At 49.9% G+C, this 25,699-nt stretch overlaps 1 protein-coding gene and 1 long non-coding RNA gene across 5 annotated transcripts in view; one reads left to right on the top strand and one right to left on the bottom strand.

The window, feature by feature from the left end:
• Positions 1–25,699, top strand: part of SEPTIN9 (septin 9) — a 179,409-nt gene that overhangs the window by 33,081 nt on the left and 120,629 nt on the right. Inside the window, exon 1 of one of the 4 annotated variants that reach the window (XM_061392709.1) lies at positions 10,804–10,876. The exons of the other annotated variants lie outside the window; for them this stretch is intronic. Coding sequence (XP_061248693.1) covers positions 10,819–10,876 — 58 coding nt within the window. The 5' untranslated portion in view covers positions 10,804–10,818. Of the gene's footprint in view, positions 1–10,803; positions 10,877–25,699 lie in introns of those variants that run through there. 4 annotated transcript variants of the gene reach the window in all.
• LOC133232821 (uncharacterized) overlaps positions 1–25,699 on the bottom strand; it is a 307,249-nt gene that overhangs the window by 164,328 nt on the left and 117,222 nt on the right. The window lies entirely within an intron of this gene.

Genomic DNA, 25,699 nt, shown 5'->3' with positions numbered 1-25,699 from the left:
CTGTCCCTCCAAGTTCCTCAAACCTGGTTGGACCTTGACCTTGGTCTTTAATTGTAACTCAGAGCTTCAGCGGCCCCTGGGGAAGCTATCTCTACCCTGTTCCTGCTGGGACCTCGAGCAAGTTGCTCTGTGGCCCTAGGCTCCATTTCCTAATCTGTAAAGTGGGGGAGACGGAGCAGCAGGCCTTGCCCCCCCGCCACCAGTGGGCTCTGAGCTGATTCTGGGGGTCCCCGTCTCCTGTGGGGCTGCCGCTCACAGTCCCTGCCCCTCTGGGACCCCATTAGGCAGTTGAGGTAGCTGCCTCCCTCCCCAGCGGGACACCGAGTAGGAGTGAGGCTGGAGTCACGATGCCCAGCGTGTGTGGATGGTGGCCTGTCTGGCCAGACGCCCCACCCGCCAATTTCCAGAATCAGCTGTTCCTGCTCATGACCCGCTGGGCTGGCATTTAAGGAGGGTCTGGCTGGCTCTTGGCCACTGCCCAGCAGCTGTCCAGGAGGGGTTGGTGGGGAAGGGGCTTGGGGCAGTTGGGGGCTATCTCAGGAGACCTCAGGTGTCCCTGCTCCATCTCCCGGGAGCACCAAAGACTGCCCGGTTTGGGGTCCGGGTTCTCTGGGGCAGCCACGCCGTCTCCAGCTCCCTTGAGGCTGAGGCTGTGCCCTGGGAAGATGCCGGAGGGCTTGTCAGCAGGCCGGGATGAGTCACCGAGCAGTGACTGGCCGCTGAGACACCGGCCTCCTTCCAGCCAAGGGTCGGCATTTTTTTCCTTGTTCTGGACTGGCTTTGTGGCTTTTACAAATCAAGCAGTTTTATCTCGTTCCAAGGGCTTGTGTTTCAGCAGGGAGAATCTCCAGGAAGGGAACTTTCCACTGGGGCGGGGTGAGGGTGGGGGGGCAGTGACTTAGCTCAGCTGGGCCTCGGGGAGGCTGGGAATGGCCGCGTGGTGAGCTGTCGGCAGAGAATGTAGATGTTTCTCTGCTTGGTCATGGAGGCTGGTCTGGGGGGCGGGGAGGGCCAGGTCACGTTGTCACTGGATGTCTGTCCCAGGCTCACCAGGGAGGAGAGAGCTGGTTCTCTGACTTGCTCAGGGGGTCCTGTGTCATGGCCATGAGGCGGGCTGGGGGCTGGACAGCCCCCCATCATGGGAAGCATGCTTTGGGCCTCACTCTGATGGCTCCTCTTGTCTCTGGGTCCCTGGGCAGTTCATACCCTTGACTCGCTGCGGTCATCAGTGTCCTGGACCCGAGTTGCCAGAGCTTGATTTTCCTGTCTCCAGGATGAGAGGCTTGGCCCGAGGCCTGCCTGGTCCTCTTCCTCTTGTAGCTCTGATTGACCTGGGCCTTGGTTTCCTAGGGCTTCCCTGATAGCTCAGTTGGTAAAGAATCCACCTGCAATACAGGATACTCCAGTTCAATTCCTAGATCGGAAAGATCTGCTAGAGAAGGGATAAGCTACCCACTCCAGTATTCTTGGGCTTCACTGGTGGCTCAGCTGGTAAAGAATCTGCCTGCAATGCGGGAGACCTGGGTTTAATCCCTGGGTTGGGAAGATGCCCCGGAGAAGGGAAAGGCTACCCACTCCAGTATCCAGTAGTGGTATCCAGTACAACTTAGGTTCCTAGGGCTGATGTAACCAAGTACCACTGCCTGGGGAGCTTACAGCGACAGCAATGGATCCTCTCCCAGCCCTGGAGGCCAGACGTCTGAAGTCAATGTGTTGGAGGGTTGGCTCCTTCAGGATGCCCTGCGACAGCATCCTCTCCATGAGTCTCCTGGCCTCTGGTGGTGGATGGTGCACCTTGGCATCCTTGGCTGCTGGATGCTCACTCCAGTCTTCGCCTCTGTTGTCACAGGGCCTTCTTCTGTGTCTCAGGTCTCCCTCTGCTTCTCTCTTATAGGTACACTCATTCCTGGATTTAGGGCCCACTCCAGTAATCCACTGGGACTTCCCAGATGGCTCAGTGGTAAAGAATCCGGCTGCCAGTGCAGGAGATGCAAGAGATGCAGGGTTGATCCCTGGGAAAAGGTTATTTCCTTTCTGGAGGAGGAAATGACAACCCATTCCAGCGTTCTTGCTGGGAAATCCTGTGAGCAGAGGAGCCTGGCGGACTATTCTCTGTGGGGTCGCAGAGTCTGACAGGACTGAGGGACTGAGCACAAATATAACCCAGCATGACCACAACTCCAGATCCTTATCCTAATGACATCAGCAAGACCCTTTCCTCCAAATAGGACCATGTCCACAGGTTCCAGGTGAACATGAGTTTTGAGGAGGCCGCCATTCAACCCACTCCAGTGCTCATGCGTCCTCCATGCACAGGATAATTCCATATCCTAAGATGCCTTGAAGTCCCCGAGTCTGGCTGCAAGCCTTTGCCATTGGGTCCCCTACTCCTGGTATGGTGTGGGAAGCCCAGTCCCATGAGAATTCCAGAAGCCTGCCTGCCCCGCTTCCAGGCACCTTCCTGCTGGGAGCTGCTTGTGTCCCCTGCTAGTGGGGTGAGGCCTGGGACAGGCTCTGGGGACAGAAGGGACCTAGGACAGAGTGGATACCTGGGTCAGCCTGCCTGATATGGTCACCTTCGCCTGGTGCTTTGTAATTTTTTTTATTTGTGCCCCAAATAGGTCTGTCCAAAACCTTTCCTGATTAGAGGATTTATTTCAATGTAACGTCCTACTAAGGAATGGCATGACCATCACATTGTTATACAATAAAGAACCGCCTTCAATAACATATATCGTGAGATTGGGACTGACCCCTTGTGTGTAAGGACCTCGGGTGCCCAGGGCTCTGGACTCATTTAAAACAAATTGTGATAAAATGTACATAACATAAAATGTACCTTTTTAAAAAGGATTTATTATAGTTGGTTTACAATGTTGTATTAGTTTCTGGTGTACAGCAAGGTGGATCAGTTATAATCTACTCTTTTTTAGATTCTTTTCCCAAGTAGGTCATTACAGAGTAATTTTTAAAATAATATTTATTTTAGTTACCTTGGCTGCTCTAAGTCTTAGTTGCAGCACGTGGGATCTTTCGACTTCATTGCGACATTCGGGATTTTTAGTTACATCGTGTGGGATCTAGCTCCCTGACCAGAGATTGAACCTGCGCCCCCTGCACTGGAAGCATGGAGCCTTAGCCACTGGACCACCAGGGAAATCCCATTACAGAGTATCAGGTGGAGGTCTGGGTGCTAAGTTCCCGGTCCTTGTTAGTTATCTGTCACATGTATATGTGTGTACTCAACCCAGTTTCCCAGTGTACACGCCCCCATCGTTATTCCCCAGCAACCATAGTTTGTTTTCTACACCTGTGACTCTACTTGTGTTTTGTACATAAGTGCATTTGCACCCTTTTTTAGGACTTCCCTGGTGGCTCAGCGGCAAAGAATCTGCTTGCCAATGCAGGAGATTCGAGTTTGACCCTTGGGTCGGGAAGATGCCCTGGAAGAGGAAATGACAACCCACTCCAGTATTCTTGCCTGGGGAATCCCATGGACAGAGGAGCCTGGCGGGCTACAGTCCACAGGGTCACAAAGAGTCAGACATGAGTTAGTGACTAAACAACAACCCTTTTTAAAGATTCCACATGTAAGAGATTTCGTATGGTATGAAGTGTGCCTTTTCAGCGATTTTTAGGTGTGTAATTCAGGGGCACTATGTGCTCTCGCATAGTTGTGCAATCATCCATCCATCTCCAGAGCTTTTTCCATCTTCTCAAAGTGAAGTGAAAGTGAAAGTTGCTGAGTCGTGTCTGACTGTTTGCAACTTCACGGACTACACAGTCCATGGAATTCTCCAGGCCAAAATACTGGAGTGGGTAGCCATTCCCTTCTCCAGGGGATCTTCCCGACCCAGGTCTCCCACATTGCAGGTGGATTCTTTACCAGCTGAGCCACAGGGAAGCCCAAGAATACTGGAGTGGGTAGTCTATCCCTTCTCCAGAGGATCTTCCGACCCAGGAATTGAACCGGGGTTTCCTGCATTGCAGGTGGATTCTTTACCAACAGAGCCATCAGAGAAGCCCCTATCTTCTCAAAGTGAAGCCCTGTTAAACACTACTTCCTCATTCCCCCGTCCTCCCTGACCCTGCCCAACACCCTTCTGCTTTCTGTCTATGTGAATTTGACTATTTCAGGTTCCTTATGTAAATGGAATCATTCAGTATTTGTCTTTTTGTGACTGGCTTATTTCATTTAATAATTTCAAAGTTCCTGTATGTTGTAGCAGATGTCAGAGTCCCCTCCTGTTTAAGGCAGAATAGTATTCCATTGTAGGCTGTATTTTGTTTATCCATGGTCTATCAAGAATCACCTTTTGGCTCTTATGAAAAGTGCTGCCATAAATCTGGGTGTGTAGGTATTTGCTTAAGTCCTTGCTTTCAGATTTTTCTGGGTACACACCCAGAAGAATTACTGGATCACATGGAGAAAGTAAAAGTGTTAGTCGCTCAGTCATGTCTTTGCATTCCCGTGGACGGCAGCCCACAAGGCTCCTCTGTCCATGGGATTCTCCAGGTGCGAATACTGGAGTGGGTTGCCATGCCTTCCTCCAGGGGATCTTCCCAACCCAGGGATCAAACCCAGGTCTTCTGCAATACAGGTGGATTCTTTACTATCTGAGCCACCAATCACGTGGCAATTCTATGTTTAATTTTGGGAGGAACTGCCATACTGCTTTTTACCACGGCTGTACCATTCTACGTTCCCACAAACAGGGTACGTGGGTTCCAGTGTCTCCACATCCTCCCCAGCACGTGTTATTTTCTGTTCTGTTTTTAAACAACAGCCAGTCTATTAAGTGGGAGGGGGTGCCTCATTGCAGTTTCGATTTGCATTTTCCTAATGATTAGTGATGTGGAGCATCTTCCCGTGCACCTGTTGGCATCCGTATGTCTTCTTCGGAGAAATGCCCTTTGTCAATTTTTTAATTGGGTGGTTTGTTTTTGTGTGTGATTGAGTTCTAGAAGTTTGTTTTTTTTTTTTCCTGGCCTCGCTCTGTGTCATGTGGGATCCCAGTTCCTTCCTCCCCACCAGGGATCGGACCTGAGCCCCCTGCAGTGTAAGCCCAGAGTTTTAACCACTGGACCGATAAGAAAGTCCTAGTGTTTTTTTAAAAAAAAATATTCTGGATATGAATTCCTCATCAGACATAAGATTCTGTGTGTTGCCTTTTCATTCTGTTGATCGGCTCCTTTGGAGCTTAAAAGTTTTACACTTTGTGTGTTTGTTTTTGGCTATCCTGGGTCTTTGCCGCTGCCGACAGGCTCTCTCTGGTTCTGGCCAGCGGGGGCTACTCTCCGTAGTGGTGTGCGGGCTTCTCATTGCAGCGGCTTCTCCTGCTGTGGATGGAGCATGGGCTTAGGTGTTCCGAGGCGTGGGGAATCTTAGTTTCCAGACCAGGGATGGAACCTGTGTCCCCTGCATTGGCGGGTGGATTCTTAATCACTGGACCACCAGGGAAGTCCCCCCAAATTTTTAATTTTGATGCAGCTCAATTTATTAACTTTTTCCTTTTAATGTCCAGGCTTTCGGTGTCATACCCAATGTCACAAAGCTTTCCCCCTGTGTTTCTCTCTGAGAGTTTTATAGTTTTAGCGCTTGTATTTAGGCCTTTGCTCTATTTTGAGTTCATTTTTGTACATGTTGTGAGGTAAGGCTCCAAGTTCACGTCCTGGGTTCTTGATTCATTACTTTTGTTTTTTTCCCCCTCTCAGACCTAAGTTGACTGCATTGGGTGGCAAAAAGTGGGGGAGATTCTGGGTTGGGTCTGGCCTTGACCATGCCCTCTCAGGCCAGCCGGGGGGCCTCCGCTCTGGTGCAGAGCGCGGCTGAACAGGGGCTCTGCCGCACTGTCAGGCAGGCCTCTGTTCTTGGCAGTCTCACGGCCCAGCTTGCATGTGAGACTGGCTGTGGCTGTGTCTGTTCTGTCCCCATGCTTTGTCTCAGAAGCCTCCTCCAGCCCTGTTCCTCTTTGCTTCTGCCATCCTGGCCTCACGTCTCCGATGACCATCTGCTCAGAGCTGGTCATCCCCATTGTCTCCCTTCCCATCTGGGCACAAATCTCTGAATGGAAGCCACCACCGAAAGCGCTTTGCCTAAAGTCCCGCGGACCACAGTCCTGCCTCCACCGCTCTCATGTGGATTCTGTAGTGTGGATCCCACTCCCCTTGGGCTGGGCGTGGGGTGGGGGTGGGACACAGTGGAGAAACTAGGGAGGTTTCCTCTAACCAGTGGCCTTGCTGGGACTCAGGACAGTTAGCAATGCAGGTCTCAGCTCCTGGAGACCCCCCGCTGCCTTTGGGCTTGGGATCTGCCTTAGGCCTTCCCATGCTCCCTCCTTTTTTTCTTTCTTTCTTCTCTTTTTTTAACAAACGAGGAAACTCTGACTTCAGCAAGCTGAATAAACAAAGCAACACACCCCTTGGAAATAGCAAAGAAGCGCCGGCTCTGAAAGTTTACTATGAAAACTTGAAAATGCTTTTGGAGGGCTTCGCTGGTGGCTCAGACAGTAAAGAAAATGCCTTGGGGCTGGGCTGTCTGCCGGTGTGAAGAGCCGCCCGGCTCCGGATGGCAGCAACCTGCACCCCAGCACTTGTTCCTCCCCACGGTCCTGGTTCTCCCTCCTACCAGCACGAGTGACCAATCAGTGACCTCTGTCTGTTCATCTCAGGTCATGACCTTTGAGTTCATCTCAGGTCATGACATCTCCAAATTCCTGTTTGCAGGATAACTATTGACAGCAGTCGTCTGAGTTAGCCAGCAAATCTTTCTGGAGGTCCTGCTAGGTTCAGGCATCCCCTAGGTACTTGGCCTAAAGTAAGAGGTAAGGGACAGCCAGTCCCTTGCTCCTTTGGGACTGGTCATCTGAAATCGCTGTCAGGCAGCTAACCAATAAACACACCAATTTCTGACTTGAGACGGAAAAGCAAAGAACAGGTGATGTGATGTGATTGTTGCCAGTTGCATGTGTGTGTATGTGTGTATTTACGTGTATTAACGGACACCTTCCTTGAGAGGGTGACACTGAGCTGAAATATACATGTCCAGAAGGACCTGACCAGGCCAGGATCCTGAGGAAGGACATTCAGGCAAAGGAAATAGCAGATGCAAAGGGCCTGAGGTCAGAACATCGTGGAGGTGCCAGTGGCTGGGCTGTGTTTTTGGAAGAGACAGGCAAGTCTGAGTCCAGCAAGATGGACTCAGGTCAGGCCCGGCCTCAGAGGCCCTGGTGATGGTGTGTTTTTTTTCCTGTGGTGTGATTGGTGCCACGTGGAGGAAGCGACAGGACCCGAATGCCCTGTGCCTGCCAGGCAGGGAGGAGAAGCTGGGGAGCTCCGAGGGGTGGCCGTGACCGTCGCTCTAGCAGTTGCAGAGGGGGGCCTCTGATTGCTGGGTGGACCCTGGTGGTTGGAGAGGCCACTGGATGTGCTGACGTGGTGGCCAGCCCTGCCCCGCCCTGCCCCGCCACTGCCTGTCTTTAGGATGGAGTGCTTGCGGTCTCTGAGTGCAGAGGCTGTGGTTTGCTGGATGCTTGGCTGGGGGGCAGGGGTGGCCTGAGACCTGGGTTCTGAGCCTCCGTGCCTGCCCATGCCCCCCGCGTGGGGTGGTGGCCCTGTGTGCCCAGAGTGTCTGAGGACACCATCCCATCCCACCGGCCCCCTTGAAGCCTCCGAGCTTTCTCCCAGCTCTGGGCTCCTAACTCCGGGGGAGGCACAGGAATACAGAATGTTCTCCACTGGCCCTCAGAGCTGGGGTGAGTCAGAGCCTCCTTCTGTGATGGAGCAGTAGCCAAGGCCCCGGGGATCTGGCTTGGTCCCTGGGGGAGGAGGGCAGGAGAGCAGAGGTGGCCTGGCAGGCAGAGTTGGGCAGGCACCGAGGAGCCAGTGTGACCTTGGGCTGCAGCCTGGCCCCCTCCTACTCTGTCCCAGCCACTGGTCCCACTGGGAACCCCTCGTGCCACCTCCCTTCACCGCCTCTGCATCCCTTCTCTCCCCTCTGAGGCTGACCCTCTTCTCTGGTCCAGAGTGGGTCTCCCAGCTACTCTCCCAGCCCCCTGCTTCTTCTCCTTCAGACCCTCCACCGCTCCCCCGGGGTCCACTGTGTCCCCTCTGTGTCCTGTGAGGCAGGTGCTGGGAACCTGGGGGCGCTGGCACTGTGTGTGCACCGAGCATCTTCCTCTCCTGCTCCGGGCGCCCCTCGAGCCAGCACAGAGCTCCTCCTCACAGAGCTGGCTGCGTCCTGCACCCAGAGCTAGTGCGGCAGGAAGGAGGCACCCGGGGAGCCCAGGCACCCAGCCTGCTCTGCTGGCCACGGCCCCCAGGGCTTGTGTGTCAGGGAGGAGGTGGTTCCGGGGAGGTGTGACTGTGCTGTGGCTCATGGGTCAGGGCACCGACCCCCCCTCCTGCTGGTGTGACCTGAGCTGCTGCTCCCCCAGCTTCTGTTTCCGGGGCATCTTGGAGTTGACCTTCCTGCAGCCTGTCCTGGGTTTTCCCTCTGTCCTTTCCTGACACTGTTGCTGCTTACTTGGAGAGAGCCAGGTGGGGACAGAGGAGATCAAAGAGCCCCTCTGATAGGATACCCCGCTCCCCTTGAGAGCCAGCAAGACTCCTGCCCACCCCCAGGGCACCTATGGGGGTGGCACAGTGTGACCGTCGAGCACGGAACTCAGTGCACGATCCGAGACCTCCCTTCCTGTGGCTTTGCTCAGGCTCATGTCTCTGTCTGGTCCTCTTGCCCCTGATGCACCTCAGTCTGGACTTTGCCCACCTACCATCCACCCAGCCCGGCTCTAGCTGGCTTGTCCCTCCACCGGGCTCAGGTGCCTTCTCCAGGTGGCTTATTCCATCCAAGGATGCAGGGCACTCAGGCATGCCCACTGTGGGAGGTGTCAATGTATTGTTATCTGATAATAACTAAAGAACTACATCTTTAAAAATAGTGTTACTCACTCAGTCGTGTCCTGCTCCTTGCAACCCCATGGACTGTAGCCCACCAGGCTCCTCTGTGCATGGGATTCTCCAGGCAAGAAAACTGGAGTGGGTTGCCACGCCCTTCTCCAGGGGATCTTCCCAATCCAGGGATCGAACACGCATCTCTTGCATCTCCTGCATTGGCAGAGTCTTAGCCACTGGACCACCAGGCAATCCCAAGAACTATATCTTTAGAATGACTGTTTTCAGTGTTTTTCCAACATCAACAGTCTTTAGAGTGTCCTAATCCTGAGCCTGGTGGGTTACAGTCCACGGGGTCCCAAAGAATCAGCAGGACCAAGTACGCACGCATGCATCTTTGACTTCATGGGGCTGCAGTGTGTTATTGTACAAAAAGCATAAGGTCTGGCTGAGACGAAGAGTCCTCTCCCATTACACCTTACTTGTGTGATCTTTGAAAATGACTCCAGCTCTCAGTGCCTCGGGTTCTTTTTTGGAAACTGCCTGCAATGCAGGAGACCACCTGCAATGGAGGAGACCCAGGCTTGATCCCTGGGTTGGGAAGAACCCCTGGAGAAGAAAATGGCAACCTACTCCAGTATTCTTCCCTGGGAAATCCTATGAACAGAGGAGCCTTGTGGGCTATAGTCCATGGGGTCACAGAGTTGGACCCAATGCAGCAACTAAACCACCACCAATCCTGATGTGGCCTGTGTCCAAGGCAGAGGGAAGGGGTTGGGGTTGATAGCAGGCTGGGGACTTGTTCATCACCTTGAGAGGGTGGTCTTGGCCTGTGCCTTTGTGACGTGTGTTTGGGGGGGCATACCTCCAGGACCTCCCTGTAGCGCCTGCCTCCCCCCAGCCTGTAGAGAGCAGCTAGGAGGGGAAGGGGAGCCAATACCCCCTCAGGAGCTGTGGACCGAGGGGCCCAGGTTCTGGAGGAATGCATCGTCCATGCATCTTACCCCCAGATTTACCGCAGTGAGGGCCTGGCCGAGCCCTGGGAGGAAGCGAGGGGACCGCTGTGAAGCCAGCCCCAAAAAGGGGCAGGAATTCAGGTGCAGGTAGCCTTTCCTCCAGGAGGTGGCGATGCAGGCTCTCGAGAGCCCAGCTCCTGCTGGGTTTTCATTTTCATGAAATTAGTGGGAAAAGGCTGCCCTAGCGGGGCTTCCCAGGTGGCGCTAGTGCCAAGGTAGGAGACCTAAGAGATGCGGGTTCCATCCCTGGGTCGGGAAGATCCCTTTTAGGAGGGCATGGCAACCCACTCCAGTATTCTTACCTGGAGAATCCCATGGACAGAGGAGCCTGTAGTCCAAAGGGTTGCAGAGTCGGACACGACTGAAGTGATTTGACACGTACGGACACACGCACACTGCCTTGGTGTTATTTCCACTCACTTGGGAAGTACTGTGAGGCTGGCACCTACCCTGGCACCGGGGCTGGAGCACTGCAGATCTCGCAGAAGGTGGTCCTAACCCTCACCAGACAAGGGATGTCCGAGAGCTCAGGGCTTCAGGGAGGAGTCTCCTGCTACATCTTCTCACTTTTCTATTTTTGGCTGATATATCTCAGTCTCTTTAAAAATTTTCCAACTTTTTACTATGAAAAATTTCAGACACGCAGGAAAGATCAAAGAATTACAGTGAGAACACCCCCACGCCCACCACCTAGATTCCTCAGGGCTCATTCTGCTCCTGGCTTCATCACACACCCATCCCTCCCTCCACCAGCAAGCCCGTGTGGTTTTTTGGATGTGTTTCAAAATCAGTTGTTGATAGCGGTTCACGTGACCCTGCAAAGACTCCAGTTTGCCTCTCACTAATCAGAGTCCCTGTCTGCCATTGGAAAGATTGAGGGCAGAAAGAAAAGAGGGCGTCAGAGGATGAGATGGCTGGACGGCATCACCGATGCAATGGACATGAACTTGTGCAAACTTCGGGAGATGGTGAGAGACAGGGAGGCTTGGCGTGCTGCATTCCATGGGGTCGCAAAGAGATAGGACTGGGCGACTGAACAATAATAACAACAGCAACCAGAGTCCAGTATTTGTTTGTGGTTCTTTTTCTTTCTTTGAGGTAAAACTGATGTACCGTGAAATGCACAGGTCATAACAGTACTATTCTCTGTATCCCAGCTCCTATCGGCACATAGAGCATCACCATCAGCCCGGCATGAATCCCTCTCCTGGCTAATTTCTGCCTGCACCTCCCTAACTTCTGATTTTTCTTTTGCCAGGGTAGATTAATTTTGCCAGTTTGCATATGTGTATTTTTCAGGCGCACCCACGTTGCTGCAGGTCACACTAGTTGTTCTAGGATTACTGCGTAGCGTCATTGCGTGAACATTTAGCCGTTCTGTTCGCGGGCCCCTTGCCGTTTCCATTTTGGAGGGCTCATGAATAAAGATGCTTGGGTAGGTTTCTTGTGGACATACGCTTCCATGTCTCTTGTGTAAATACCAGGGAGTAGAATTGTGCCGGGTCGGAGGAGAGGAATGTGGTTAGATTTATAAGAAACTGCCACATTCTGTACCCCAAGCGGCTGCTGTGTTTTCACACGCCCACCAGCACCGTTTGAGCATTCCGGAGGCTCCACAGCCTCGCTGGCGTTCGGTGCTCTCTGGTTCACAGTGTAGTCCTTCTGGTGGGTGTGTGGTGGTATCTCATTCTGGCTTCAATTTGCATTTGTCTGATGACTCAGGCTGTGGCGCACATTTCCATGTGCTTATTGGCCTTTCGTATATTTTCCTCTGTGAAATGTCTTTTCAAATCTGTTGCCCATTTTAAAATTGGGTTATTACATTCTTTCCGGATACTGGTCTTTTGTTAGATACATGAGTTGCAAATATTTTTTTTTTCTCACTCCGTGGCTTGCCTACTCCTTTGTTCTTAAAAAATATTTATTTAATTGGCTACACAGGAGTCTTACTTGCGGCGTGCGGGAGCTTTCATTGCAGCGTGTGGGATCTAGTCCCTGACCAGGGATTTGGACCCTGGTCCCCTGTATTGGGAGCACAGAGTCTTTAGCCAGTTGATCACCAGGAAAGTCCCTACTCATTTCTTTATGGTATAACCTTTGGTGAGCAGACGTTTTTAATTTTAATTTTGCTGAAGTTTAATTTCAGTTCAGTTCAGTGGCTCAGTCATGTCCGACTCTTTGTGACCCCATGGAATGCAGCATGCCAGACTTCCCTGTCCAACACTAACTCCCAGAGATTGCTCAAACTCATGTCCATCGAGTCGGTGATGCCATCCAACCATCTCATCCTCTGTCGTCCCCTTCTCTTCCTGCCTTCAATCTTTCCCAGCATCAGGGTCTTTTCCAGTGAGTCAGTTCTTCACATCAGGTGGCCAAAGTACTGGAGTTTCAACTTCAGCATCAGTCCTTCTGATGAATATTCAGGACTGATTTCCTTGAGGATTGACTGGTTTGATCTCTTGCTGTCCAAGGGACTCTCAAGAGTCTTCTCCAACACCAGAGTTCAAAAGCATCAATTCTTCAGCACTTAGCTTTCTTTATAGCTCAAATCTCACATCCATACATGACTACTGGAAAAACCAAAGCTTTGACTAGACAGACCTTTGTTGGCAAAGTAATGGCTCTGCTTTTAAATACGCTATCTAGCTTGGTCATAGCTTTTCTTCCCAGAAGGAAGGGTCTTTTAATTTCATGGCTGCAGTCACCATCTGCAGTGATTTTGGAGGCCCCAAAAATAAAGTCTCTCACTGTTTCCATTGTTTCCCCATCTATTTGCCATGAAGTGATGGGACTAGGTGCCATGATCTTAGTTTTCTGAATGTTGAGTTTTAAGCCAACTGTTTTACTCTCCTCTTTCACTTTCATCAAGAGGCTCTTTAGTTCCTCTTTCTGCCATAAGGGTGGTACCATCTGTATATCTGAGGTTATTGATATTTCTCCTGGCAATCTTGATCCCAGCTTGTGCTTCTTCCAGCCCAGCGTTTCTCATGATGTACTCTGCATAGAAGTTAAATAACAGGGTGACAATATACAGCCTTGACGTACTCCTTTTCCTATTTGGAACCAGTCTGTTGTTACATGTCCGGATCTAACTGTTGCTTCTTGACCTGCATTCAGATTTCTCAGGAGGCAGGTAAGGTGGTCTGGTGTTCCCATCTCTTTAAGAATTTCCCACATTTTGTTGTGATCCACACAGTCAAAGGCTTTGGCATAGTCAGTAAAACAGAAATAGATGTTTTTTCTGGAACTCTCTTGCTTTTTCTGTAATCCAGCGGATGTTGACAATTTGATCTCTGGTTCCTCTGCCTTTTCTAAATCCAGCTTGAACATCTGGAAGTTCATGGTTCATGCACTGTTGAAGCCTGGCTTGGAGAATTTTGAGCATTGCTTTGCTAGCATGTGCGATGAGTGCAATTGTGCGGTAGTTTGAATGTTCTTTGGCATTGCCCTTCTTTGGGATTGGAATGAAAACTGACCTTTTCCTGTCCTGTGGCCACTGCTAGATTTAATTTAACAAAGTTACTTCTCTGTGGTTACCACTTCATGTTCTTTATAAGAAAGGTTTGCTGACCCCCAAGTGGTGAAGGTATTTTCAGTGTTTTCTTCTAGAAGCTTTATAGTTAGAACTTTTATGAATTAATTTTTCTGTATGGTGAGACACAGGGGATTAAGGTCCATTTTGTTATCTTTTCTGTGTGGACATTCAGTTGTTCTAGAACCATTTGTTGAAAAGACATTCTTACCCCACTAAATTTCCTGGCACTCTTGTTGAAAATCAATTAATTTTATATATGTGGCTCTATTTCAGTTTTCCTGTTTTATTGGTATTTTGTCCTTTTTTTTTTTTCTTTGCCAGTACTGCAGTATCTTGATTAATGTGACTGAAAAATAAGCCTTGAAATAAGATCTCACAATATATTCAAAACATTGTTTTGGGCCAAGAATACTTGGTTCTTTGAGTTTCCTTATGAATTTTAGAAATAAAGTGTCAGCTTCTACAAAACACTGTGCAAATTTTGGCTGAGATTGCATTGAATCTGTAGTTCAACTTAGGGAGAACTGATGTTTTAATAACATTGAGTCTTCTAATTTTAAAAAAATTTTGATTAATTTATTTATATCTCCATTTTTAAAGGGCTTTTTATATATATCTCTAATCTCTACAGAATTATGTTGTTCTGTCATTTTCAATGAAAAGTTCTTCATGTCAAAAGTTTAATTTATTCTAATTTCTTTTTGGTGCTATTATAAATTGAATATACATTTTAAATTTCATTTTCTAGCAGCAGTTGTTTGCTGCTAGTATATAAAGATTATATAAAGTGCAGTGGATTTTTATATATAAATCTTATATCCTGTGAGCTTATCAAAGTCATTTATTATTCTAATACTTGTTTTATAGATGTTTCATGATTTTCTAAGTAAACAATGATGTTATTTGAAAATAGTTTTACTTCTTTTTCTGATCTTGATGACTTTATTTTTCATGCCTTATTACAGTAGCTGAAACTGCAAGTACTGCGTTGAATAGAAGTGGTACATGGACATCCTGGCTTTGTGTTGGAACATATCATATTAAATATAGATTTTCCATATATGCTTTTTGTCAGACTGGAGAGATTTCTTTCTATCCCTAATTTTCCAAAGTTTTGAATAAGAATGGGTGTTGACTTTAGTAAATACTTTTCCTGTATCTGTTGAAATGATTCTCCTTTATTCTTATTGAAGATGTGTTACAGTGATTGACTTGGTGTTTTTGGCTGCATCCTGCAGCATAAGGGATCCTAGTTCCCCCCACCAGAGATGGAATCCACCCCCCCTGAAGTGGAAGCATCAGGTCTTAACTGCCACACAGCCAAGGAAGTCCCACAGTGATTGAGTTTTGAATAGTAAACCATGTTTGCCTTCCTGGAGTAAGTCTAGGATGCTCAACTGATCAATTATTTATTTATGTATTGCTGGGTTTGATTTGCTTCGTTTTTTGTTTTTTTTTTTAAGGATGTGTGTGTGTGTGTGTGTGTGTGTGTGTGTTTGTAGATTCATGAAGGATACTGATGTGGTATTTTCTGTTAGTTTGTTTTGGTGATGTTTTGGTTAGGATTATTTTGGCCTCATAAAATGAGTTCAGAGTGTTCCCTCTTCTCTATTTTCTGTAAAAATTTGTATAAGATTGGTGTTGTTTCCTTCCTTAAATGTTTGATAGAGGTCACCAAGGAAGCCATCTTTCACTATAGAGTTCTTTTTGGAAAGTTTTTTTTTTTTTAATTACAACATTAATTTAAAAATGTATATTAGGGACTTCCCTGGGGGTCCAGTGGTTAGGATTCCACTGCCGAGGGCCTGTGTTCCATCCCTGGTCAAGGAACTAAGATCCTGCAAGCAACACCGTGAAGCTAAAAAAGAGTATTAAATATTTTAAATAAAGATTTAATTATATATTAAATATTATTTAAATATGCATTTAATATATAAAGAGAACTATTCAGGTTTTTTACTTCCTCATATGAGTTTTGGTAAGTTTTATTTTGAAGGAATTTGTTTCATGAAAACTATTGAATTTATTCATATAAAGTTGTTCATAGTATTCCTTTATTGTAATTTGTATACCTATAGGATCTTAGGGATAACTCTTCATTCCTAATATTGAAAATTTATGGTCTTCATTTCTTTTTCTCTCTCTTATCAGTCCAGCTCTGAGTTTATTGATCTGTAGATCTTTTAAAGAATCAACTTTTGGCTGTATTTTGTTTCTATTTTCCATTTCCTTGATTTCTGCTCTTATCTTCATTACTTCCTTCCTTCTACTTACTTGGTGTATCAGTTGGGGCCCAGGCAGGAAACAGAAACCACACCAGTTAATTTGAACAGCAAAGTGAAAAGTAAAGAATTATTAACCAGTAAAAGGTGGTTAACTATTGCAAGGTTGAAAGAGGACTCTGAAGAACGTAGAAACAGCAAAGACATGAAATAACTACTGTAGAAGAAAATATAGGGGAAAACGTTGGGACGTTGCATTTGGCCGTGATTTCTTGTATTTGATACTGAAAGGCACAGGCAACAAAAGAAAGAATAGGTAAACTGAGCTTCATCAAAATTAAAAACTTCTGTGAATCGAAGATGGTTATCAACCGAATGCAAAGGCAATCCATAGAATGTTTTTTTTTTTTTCAAATCATATAGCAGATAAGGATTTCATATCCAGACTATATTAAAAACTTCTACAACTCAATCACACACACACACAAAAAACAACCCAATTAAAAAATTGTCCAAGGGCCTCAATAGATGCTTATCTAATGGAGACATGCAGATGCCAACAGGCACATGGGAAGATGCTCAAAATCTCTAATCATGAAAGTGAAAGAAAGAAAGTGAAGTCGCTCAGTCGTGCTGACTCTTTGCAACACCATGGACTGTAGCCTACCAGGCTCCTCCATCCATGGGATTTTTCCAGGCAAGAATACTGGAGTGGGTTGCCATTTCCTTCTCCAGGAGATCTTTCCAACCCAGGGATTGAACCCGGGTCTACCCGCATTATAGGCAGACGCTTTACTGTCTGAGCCACCAGGGAAGTCTTATCATAAGGGTAATGCAAATCAATTCTGCAATGAGATACCACCTCTCATTCATTAGAAAGGCCATTATAATAAAACAAAACAAAAAACAGAAAATAACAAATTGGGAGGGATGAGAGGAAATAGGAACCCGTGGGCGCTGCTGATGGAAATGTCAAGTGGTGCAGCTTCGAGGGGAAAGAGTTTGGGAGTGCCTCAGAAAACTAAACGAAGAATGACCCCTGTGCTTCGTGCTTATTCACTCAGTCGTGCCCGACTCTTTGCGACCCTTTGGACTGCAGTCCTACAAGCTCCTCTGTCCATGGGATTTTTGAGGCAAAAATACTGGAGTGGGTTGCCATTTTCCTCCTCCAGGGGTCTTCCCAACACAGGGATTGAACCCACAGTCTCCTGTGTCTCCTGCATTGCAGGCAAGTTCTTTATCCACTGAGCCATAGAATGACCATGCGCGTGTGCAGTTGCTTCAGTCATGCCCGACTCCTTGTGACCTCATGGGTAGCCCTGTAGCCCGCCAGGCTCCTCTGTCCATGGGATTCTCCAGACAAGAACACTGGAGTAGGTTGCCATTTGCTTCTCCAGGGGATCTTCCTGACCCAGGGATTGAACCCACGTCCGTTGCATCTCCAGCACTGGCAGACAGATTCTTTACCAGTGCGCCACCTGGGAAGCTGGAGCTGGTCTGTAGCAGCAGCTTATTGGGTGGCTGAGAAACTTCCGTAGGGTGTGAGCAGGTTGGATGGAGCTGGTGCAGAGGGCGTGCCTTCCAGTGTCCTAGTGTTGGCTGGGGGGCTGGGGGGCGGGGCTAGAGCTGGTCCGCGGGAAGGGGCCTGCTGGCTGCTGACTTAGTACAGCTGTGCCAGAGGAGGGACAAGTCCCAGGCGACCAGGAAGAGCAGCCCCTTCTGCTCTGCAGAAGGACGCCTTTCCCTGCACCTCCCCCCACCCCGTACCCCCGCACCGTGTATGAGTGCACGTGCCTGCAGAGGAAATGGTTCACACCCAAGTGCAAAGGTGGGGGTTGGAGCATGCAGCTGAGGGATTAAAGGAGCCTGGAGGAGGAAATGAGATGGGGGTGAGACTAGGAGGGAGCGCAGCGGACACTGGTAGAAATGCCTTCCACGCCTGACAGGGGCTAATGGATGGACGGCAGAGACATTCAAGGCAGACCGTCCACTGCACGTCCTGTGGCACTGAGCGAATAGGCACAAAGAACAATGATCATGCTCCATTTGCTTTTCTGCTTTCAATTTTCTGAGGCACCCCCAAACTGTTTTCTGTCGAAGTGGCACCATTTGACATTCCCACCAGCAGCGCCCAAGAGTTCCAATTTCTCCACATCCTCTGCAACTCGTATTATTTTCTATTTCATCCAGTCTTGTTTCCCAAGCCCAGAGATCCTTCCAGGTGAAGGAAAGTAAGACCTTCCCTCTGGGCTGTGTGTGTGTGTGTGTGTGTGTGTGTGTGTGCGCGCGCGTGCGCGCGCACATGCTCACAGTCTCATTTCCCATTTTTCTATCTTCCTGACACCAGAAAGAATTTCCATGAGCTTCTCCACCCTTCCCCAGGCTGCACGTGGCGGGACACTCTCACACACATACACACACATGCACGCGTGTGCACTCAGACACACACACACACATATACACAAAGCACTCTTGTGGGTTGTACCTAGGCCTGACAGGAAACTGGACTCTGGGAAACTTCCGGCCCCACCTTTGGCACAAAGTCATGTTTTTTCTTTGCTGTTCATTCAGTGGAGGTGGGTGGGAACAGTTCACGTTCAGAAGAGTAGATTTTGCCAGAAGCGTCCAGCGCAGTTGAGGGCCTGTCCTGGAGTTGCATGTCCCAGCTCTGGAGGGCTCAGGAGACCCGCCTGTGCCCCAGGGAGTCTCCTGAGGTCGGGAGGGGTCACACTTCAGGTTGGCCCTTGTCTTGGAGTCTTGGGCTAAGGTTTTCTGGCCCAGAGCCCCTCAAGCTGGCTGATGAAGTCACCTGGGAAACTGCTAAAATGTGGGTTCTGGGCTGGTCCTGAGACCCCAGGATCAGATGGGGTGCAGGAAGGTTACTGGGGCCCCCAGAGTGAGTCAGATTTGGGGGAGCCAGGACGGCGGGGGACCCTGGACAGCAGGTGCTCGAGTGGCGGGGCTGCCCTTACCGGAGACGTGGAGAGATCCACAGATGCTTGCTGACCGGGACTCGGGGTGACCTGCCCCTTCGTCTTGCCAATGAGACAAGATAACAGATGCAGACTGGCTGCAGTGTTGGAGGAGCGGGGCAGGGAAACACTGTGGCAGCTGGGCCACCCTTTCTTAGGCCCTGGGTTGATACTATGGCTGCCATAACAGTGACCACAATCCAGGGGCTCTGAAAGCAGAAATCAGCATTGATTCCTCCTGGAGGCTCAAGGATCCTTTCCATGCGTCTCCCCAGCTCCTGGTGGCTGTCAGTACTCCTGGACCTGGGGCCGCGTCACTGCAGGCTCTCCCTCTGTCCCTACCGGGCTGTGTCCCTGGGGTGTGTCTGGGTCCAATCACCTGCTCCTTAGAACGAGAGCAGCGACTGGGTGTAGGGCCCCACTCTAAGTCAGGATGCCCTCATCTTGATTATATCTGCATAAACCTCATTTCTAAATGAGGTCATGTTGACAGGTTCTGGGCAGGATGGTTTCAGCATGTTTTGGGGGGCACAGTTCAATTTGCAGTGAGGTCTGGCTACAGAGGGGCCTCTCCAAGATTCAGTGTTGAAGGAGGCTGTAGATGGACAGTGAGGACCGTAGGAGACCGTTTGAGATGGGCCAGAGAAGGTCAAGGTGATTATCTGGACAGGAAATGCAGAGAGGAGGAGAGCTATGGTCACTGTCTCCAACTATTTGAAGAGCTATCATGTAGAAGAAGCAGAGGATTTGTTTTTCTTAATATTTATTTATTTGGCTGCAGCAGTCCTTGGTTGCATCATGTGAGCTCTTACTGGTGGCACACAGGATCTAGTTCCCTGACCAGGGATTGAATCCCAGGCCTCCTGCATTGGGAGCCTGGAGTGTCAGCCACTAGACTCCCAGGGAAGTCCCGCAGAGGGCTTATTTTGAGTTCCTCTAAAATAGAAAACCAGAACCAGATACTTGGAAGGTAACAGAAAGTGGCATTTTTCTCACAGTTTTAACTTTCTAACAGTGGAGTGAGCTCTTTTGCAAAGTAGTGAGTCCCCCACGCCGAGAAGTATTCAATCAGGGACTGTGCGAAGATTGTTCAGGATTGCTGTAGAAGGGACCTCAGGTTCTTGCCAATACTGGGCATCTATTATTTTATGAGAACTTGAACTTCAAAGTGTAATATTGTTGGAAATATCCGCACACTCTGCTTTGTCTTTAGGGCAGGGTGTCAGGCTGGGCTTGATCCTACCATCTGCCCTTTCTCTTTGGCTGTCTGTTCTGACCAAAAGCTTGCTTCTCCTGGTTCCTAGGGAATCGGAGCCTCAGCCCCATGGCCCACTCACTAGGCTCTGACACCATAATTCAGAGCTGTGTCAGATGGGTTCTGGGTAAGCATGTGCAGAGGGTCCCGTCTATATATGAACACATGCCTGTGCCTTGCACATGTTCATGCACACGCATGCATACACGCATGCACATGCACCCGAGGGCTTGTTAGAGCCGCTTGAAGCAGCTCTAATCATAGAGACAGATCCCTCTAGTCAGAGACCCTCCTGCTCCAGGGTCCCTAGAACAAGGCTCAGCACTCGAGGCTGTGTTGGTTCTAATGGGAGGATTCAAGACCACTAGCTATCAATGCCACGATATGCAAGCTCTGTTGTTAAGCACATGATAACGTGCCTTTGTTTTTTTTGGCCATGCCTCTCAGCATGCAGGATCTTAGTCCCCCAACCAGGGATTGAACTGGTGTCCCACTCGAACCCGTGTGCTCTGCAGTGGAAGCGTGGAGCCTTAACCAATGCACCACCAGGGAAGTCCCACATGTGTCTTATTTTTACTTATTTAGCAAATCTAGAGTAGTGGTTTTGTGCCAGGCCCTGTTTTAAGCCTGTAATAAATATTAATGATTTTTGTGCCGTGACAGCTCTTGGAAGGTAGGTAGTGTTGTCCCACTTTTAGATGGGGAAACAGAGGCATAGAAGGGTCAGGGACTTCCTCCTGTCTCCTTTACCCACAGCCTCACCCCGTTCATACACACGCACTCCCATGCTCTCCCCTTGTTGCTCTTTCTTCTCGGATGTGAAGCAGTGTCCCACCAGCCAGGGCCCCTGTCAGGGAGACCCTTTGGCCCCATCTTGCTTCAGGCACTGAGGGACCTCCTTGTAGCCTGGTCCCTCCAGTGTGGCCCCGCTCCCAGGAAGTGGATTTCTCCAGTGTCCCAGCCCAGCCTAGACCCTCCTTCCCAGCTGGAGGGGAGGGCCGAATGAGCCCCTCCTCCCTGGAGGTCACTGGTCAAGTTCAAACCCACCCTCACAAGCCCCTCCTGCCATCGTGGAGCCGGCTGCCTGGCCAGCGGGCTTGCTCAGGGATCCAGGCAGCTGTCCGGGGAGGAAAAGGCGCTTGAGGTGTTAATTTCCCCTCTCTGGGCAAACTTCAGGAGAAGCAGCTGGAGGGGCCTGGCCTGCCTCCTGCTGCGACCTCCCCGTGCCTTCAGATGAGCCCGGATGGATCATCACTTGAGTATTTCCCACAGGGAGCAGAGCGCAGTGCAAGGCCTGCCGCCTGCTTGCCACACTTTCTTCAACGAGTCCTGGGACTCAGGCCAGTGCTGGGTGCCTGCGGCATCATCTTGCTGAGACAGGGTGCAGCAGGCACAGGTACCATGTTACGAGGAATCAGGCTCAGAGAGGTTGAGTAAGTTGTGCGGACTCCTCCAGCAGTTTAGCCGAGCCAAGAGTTCCTTTTAGGTCCGTGTGATACCCAAAGCCCAGTTCTTCCTAGGACATCAGGCCCAGGAAAGGATCAAGATGTTTTCCAGGAGCTGGGTTACCCGGATGCTCTAAGCTGCTGGGCCCTTGGTAGTTGCTCAATAAAAGTGCTGAACGAATGGGTCTGTGCTTGCCAGTTGACCCACATGACGGAGAGCTGATGGCTTTGGCCCAAACGCCTGTCTCTGTCCTCTGGTTCCATGTCCCCCTTTGGGTGTGTGACCTTGAAAACAGTCACTCTCTCCTTTCCGCCTTGGACAGCGTCTCTGAGTGGCATCAGGGAAGCAGCTGGGGATTACCAGCACCCTGTTGCCGGCAGGCTCTGAGCCAGATTCCCGGGCCTGGGTGTGGGGGTGATTGTCAGCCACACGTGTGCGAAGAGCTTGTGCAAACGCACACCCCCCGCCTTCCCCCCAGCCCCGTAGATGGCTGCCAGGATTCCGCTCTGCGGTGCTGGCCACTGAGCGGTCTTGTCTTGTGTCCCGGCTGCTGTGCCCGTTCGTGTGTGTCGCACAGCTGTTTGTAGAGAGCCTGACAGTGGCTCTGGGGTCACGTGCCCATCCCATGCTCCTGCCTGGTGGGTGGAGACCTACATCCCACCCATGGTGGCCGCAGCATTGAAAAGACTTCACAGCAAGGGACGTGATGGGATCTGTGCAAAATCCATGGAGGCTTTAGAAGCACGTGTTGAGGTTTGGAGTTTCCATGCTCAGGAGAAAACCAGCATCTGAATCTTTGAATAATGCACGGTGTGGTCCTCGCTGCTTGCTGGCAGGGTCTTCCCAGACCCAGAGGTACTGCTGCCAACAAGGACTCCCATCCCCCAGGACTAGGTGCAGGCTGCCCGCCCAGCTTCGTTTGGGGGAAGCTATGCTGCCTCTTGTCACCCTGCTTATTTAACTTCTATGCAGAGTATATCATGCAAAATGCGGGCTGGATGAAGCACAAGCTGGAATTAAGATTGCCTAGAGATGGCACCCCACTTCAGTACTCTTGCCTGGAAAATCCCATGGATGGAGGAGCCCGGTAGGCTGCAGTCCATGGGGTCGCTCAGAGTCAGACAGGACTGAGCAACTTCACTTTCACTTTTTGCTTTCATTCATTGGCGAAGGAAATGGCAACCCACTCCAGTATTCTTGCCTGAAGAATCCCAGGGACAGGGGAGCCTGGTGGGCTGCTGTCTATGGGGTCGCACAGAGTCGGACACAACTGAAGCGACTTAGCAGCAGCAGAGAAATATTAATAACCTCAGATATGCAGATGACACCACCCCTGTGGCGGAAAGTGAAGAGGAACTGAAGAGCCTCTTGATAAAAGTGAAAGAGGAGAGTGAAAAAATTGGCTTAAAACTCAACATTCAAAAAACCAAGATCATGGCATCCCATCACTTCATGGCAAATAGATGGGGAAACAATGGAAACAGTGAGAAACTTTATTTTTTTGGGCTTCAAAATCACTGCAGGTGGTGACTGCAGCCATGAAATGAAAAGACGCTTGCTCCTTGGAAGAAAAGCTATGACCAACCTGGACAGCATGTTAAAAAGCAGAGACATTACTTTGCCAACAAAGGTCTAGTCAAAGCTGTGGTTTTTCCATTAGTCGTGTATGGATGTGAGAGTTGGACTATGAAGAAATCTGAGCCCCGAAGAATTGATGATTTTGAATTGTGGTGCTGGAGAAGACTCTTGAGAGTCCCTTGGACTGCAAGAAGATCAAACCAGTCAGTCCTCAATGAAATCCGTCCTGAATATTCATTGGAAGGACTGATGTTGAAGCTGAAACTCCAATATTTTGGCCACCTGATATGAAGAACTGACTCACTGGAGAAGACCCTGATGCTGGGAAGGATTGAAGGCAGGAGGAGAAGGGGCTGACAGAGGATGAGATGGTTGGATGGCATCACCGACTCCGTGGACATGAGTTTGAGTAAACTCCGAGAGTTGGTGATGGACAGGGAAGCCTGGCGTGCTGCAGTCCATGGGGTCGCAAAGAGTCAGACACGACTGAGCAACTGAACTGAACTGATGCTGCCTCTGGCTTTGTTAACCCTCCGCTGCATGGATACTGTGAGCACCCTCCATGATCCGCCCCCTCCGCAGCTTCTCCCAAGCATCATTGCAGGGACCGCACCTGGCCTGGCCTCTAGTCCAGTCTCCCTGTCCTTTAGACCCTCTTGTGGAGACTCAAAGCCGAGTCCCCTGCTGCCCTGGAGGCTTTTAAGGTTCACGCCAGTGGATGCAGGGGTTGGACAGGTGGAGCCCACGTCCCAGCAGCGACTCTGGTACCTGGCCACCTGGGCAGGCCCCCTGTCCTCCTCGCACCTCCACTCCTGTGCAGAAACGGGGGTATGGAGAGCTTGCATCCTGGGGGTTCATGAGGAATAAAGGAGGTGATTTATAATGAATCTATAATGAATGATTTATAATGAATTTATAATGAAAGGAGATAATGAATGTAGAAGAGAGTGGCTTTCTGGAAAGCGCCTCCTCTTGTCTTTCCTCCGGTTCTTACTCCTCCTCCATCTTTTTCTCCCCCTCCTCCCTGCACAACCTCCAGCCCTAGAGCTGATGCCCCCCCAGTGGTGCCCTCCACTCCTCTCCTCTCTTGGGTTCTCTAAGTGGGAACTCCAGCACAGGATGGGGCTCTGGCAGCCAGAGCTTGAGTGGGTCTGATGGCAGTGCTTGCTGGGGGAGGGGGCCAGCCTCGGAGGCCACATCCCCAGGGTCAGGACTGAATGCCGTGGGAGAGGAGGCTAGGACACCTTCACTCGTGGCTTTATGCATTTAGGATGTTTGCGGGGCCACAGCATAGCTGAAGAAGCTGCTGGCCAGATGTACACAAGGGTCAGTTGGGTGCCCAGACCAGGCTGCTGGGGGCATCTCTTCAGGCAGGCAGATGGGCATCAGGGGAGGAGCTGACAGGCCCTCAGAATCTGTCATATGCCCAGAAAGGGCAGGAGGGAGAGTGGGCGCCTGAGCTGGCCCACACTCGCTGTCGGATCCTCCAGGTCCTGGCACAAAGAGGGCGGGCAGGAGGAAGAAGCAAGGCGGCCTTTGACCTTTAGGGCACATGTGCTCAATAAGCACCTTCTTGCAATCTTATTTTTTAATTTAAAAAGTTGTGATTGTCCTGATTCTGTACACAATCACTGCCAAATATTCCAGTCTCACTTTCAAGAGCTCTCCGTGATTACCTAGTCCTTATACTCATCCAGGACAAGTTCTTACACTCCAGGGCACTGCAGGAGGAGTAGGGACCCAGTGTTCTAATCCTGGTTCTGTCAGTAACAGCCATGTGACCCTCAGCAAACCATTCTGCCTCTCTAGGTCTAGTATTTTTTTTTTTGGAAATGTATTTATTTATTTATTTGGCTGCGCTGGGTCTTAGCTGTGGCACGCAGGATGTTTGACCTTCATTGCAGCATATGAGCTCTCTTAGTTGTGGCATAAAGGATCTAATTCTTGGACCAGGGGTTGAACCTGGGGTCCCTGCATTGGGAGCACAGAGTCTTACCCACTGGACCACCAGGGAAGTCCCTAGGTCCAGTTTTCATACCCGTAAAACAAAGGGATTAAACTGTATATTATAGATAATAAGAGCTACCATTTAGCAAGCTCTTATTTTATGCCAGACACTTTCCACTTACTAATCCTTACAATCTAGGTATTGTTCTTAACATAGTCACCGAGAGCTTGGAGAGGTGCAGTAACTTGCCCTCAATCTCAGCCTGGTGAATGACTGCCCTGGGTCTGCACCCACCGTCTGACCAGAGGCTCAGCAGCTCCTCATGTTCTGGGCATGTGCTTTGTTCCTGATGTTCCTGCCAGTTCCATTGTTTCTTTGCTGCTCTGTTCTGTCCAGCACACATCTGACTGTGTTTGTGATTTTCACAACCTATCCCAACACGTCACTCTCCAGAGCAGTCCCAGCCTATGCTGGGCGTGTATTTATTTGCTGCCTTCTCTGTTTTACGTTTGTCAGCATATATCCTCTATCAATAGGGTTGCAAAGAGTCAGACGTGATCGAGCGACTGAACTGAACGGATCCTCTATCAGGCACAGGTCTTTCTGTTCAAGTTTCAAACATCAAAACAAACAAAACAAACCTTGGGCGAACTCGTCTACTCGTTTTGCTTTAACCACACCTATGGTATCAGACAGACTCTGCCAGGGGCTCAGTGCATAAAGCTGGGAACCCTGCCCTGCCCTCTCCTGCCCAGACTAGCAGGATGATGGGCACACGTGGTATCAGTCGGAGTGCCATCTGGCTGCATAACAAAGACTAACACAATAGAGGCTT

Source organism: Bos javanicus, chromosome 19 (assembly GCF_032452875.1).
Source record: "Bos javanicus breed banteng chromosome 19, ARS-OSU_banteng_1.0, whole genome shotgun sequence".
NCBI classification, from domain to species: domain Eukaryota; kingdom Metazoa; phylum Chordata; class Mammalia; order Artiodactyla; family Bovidae; genus Bos; species Bos javanicus.
This window is presented reverse-complemented; position numbering and strand designations above follow the sequence as displayed.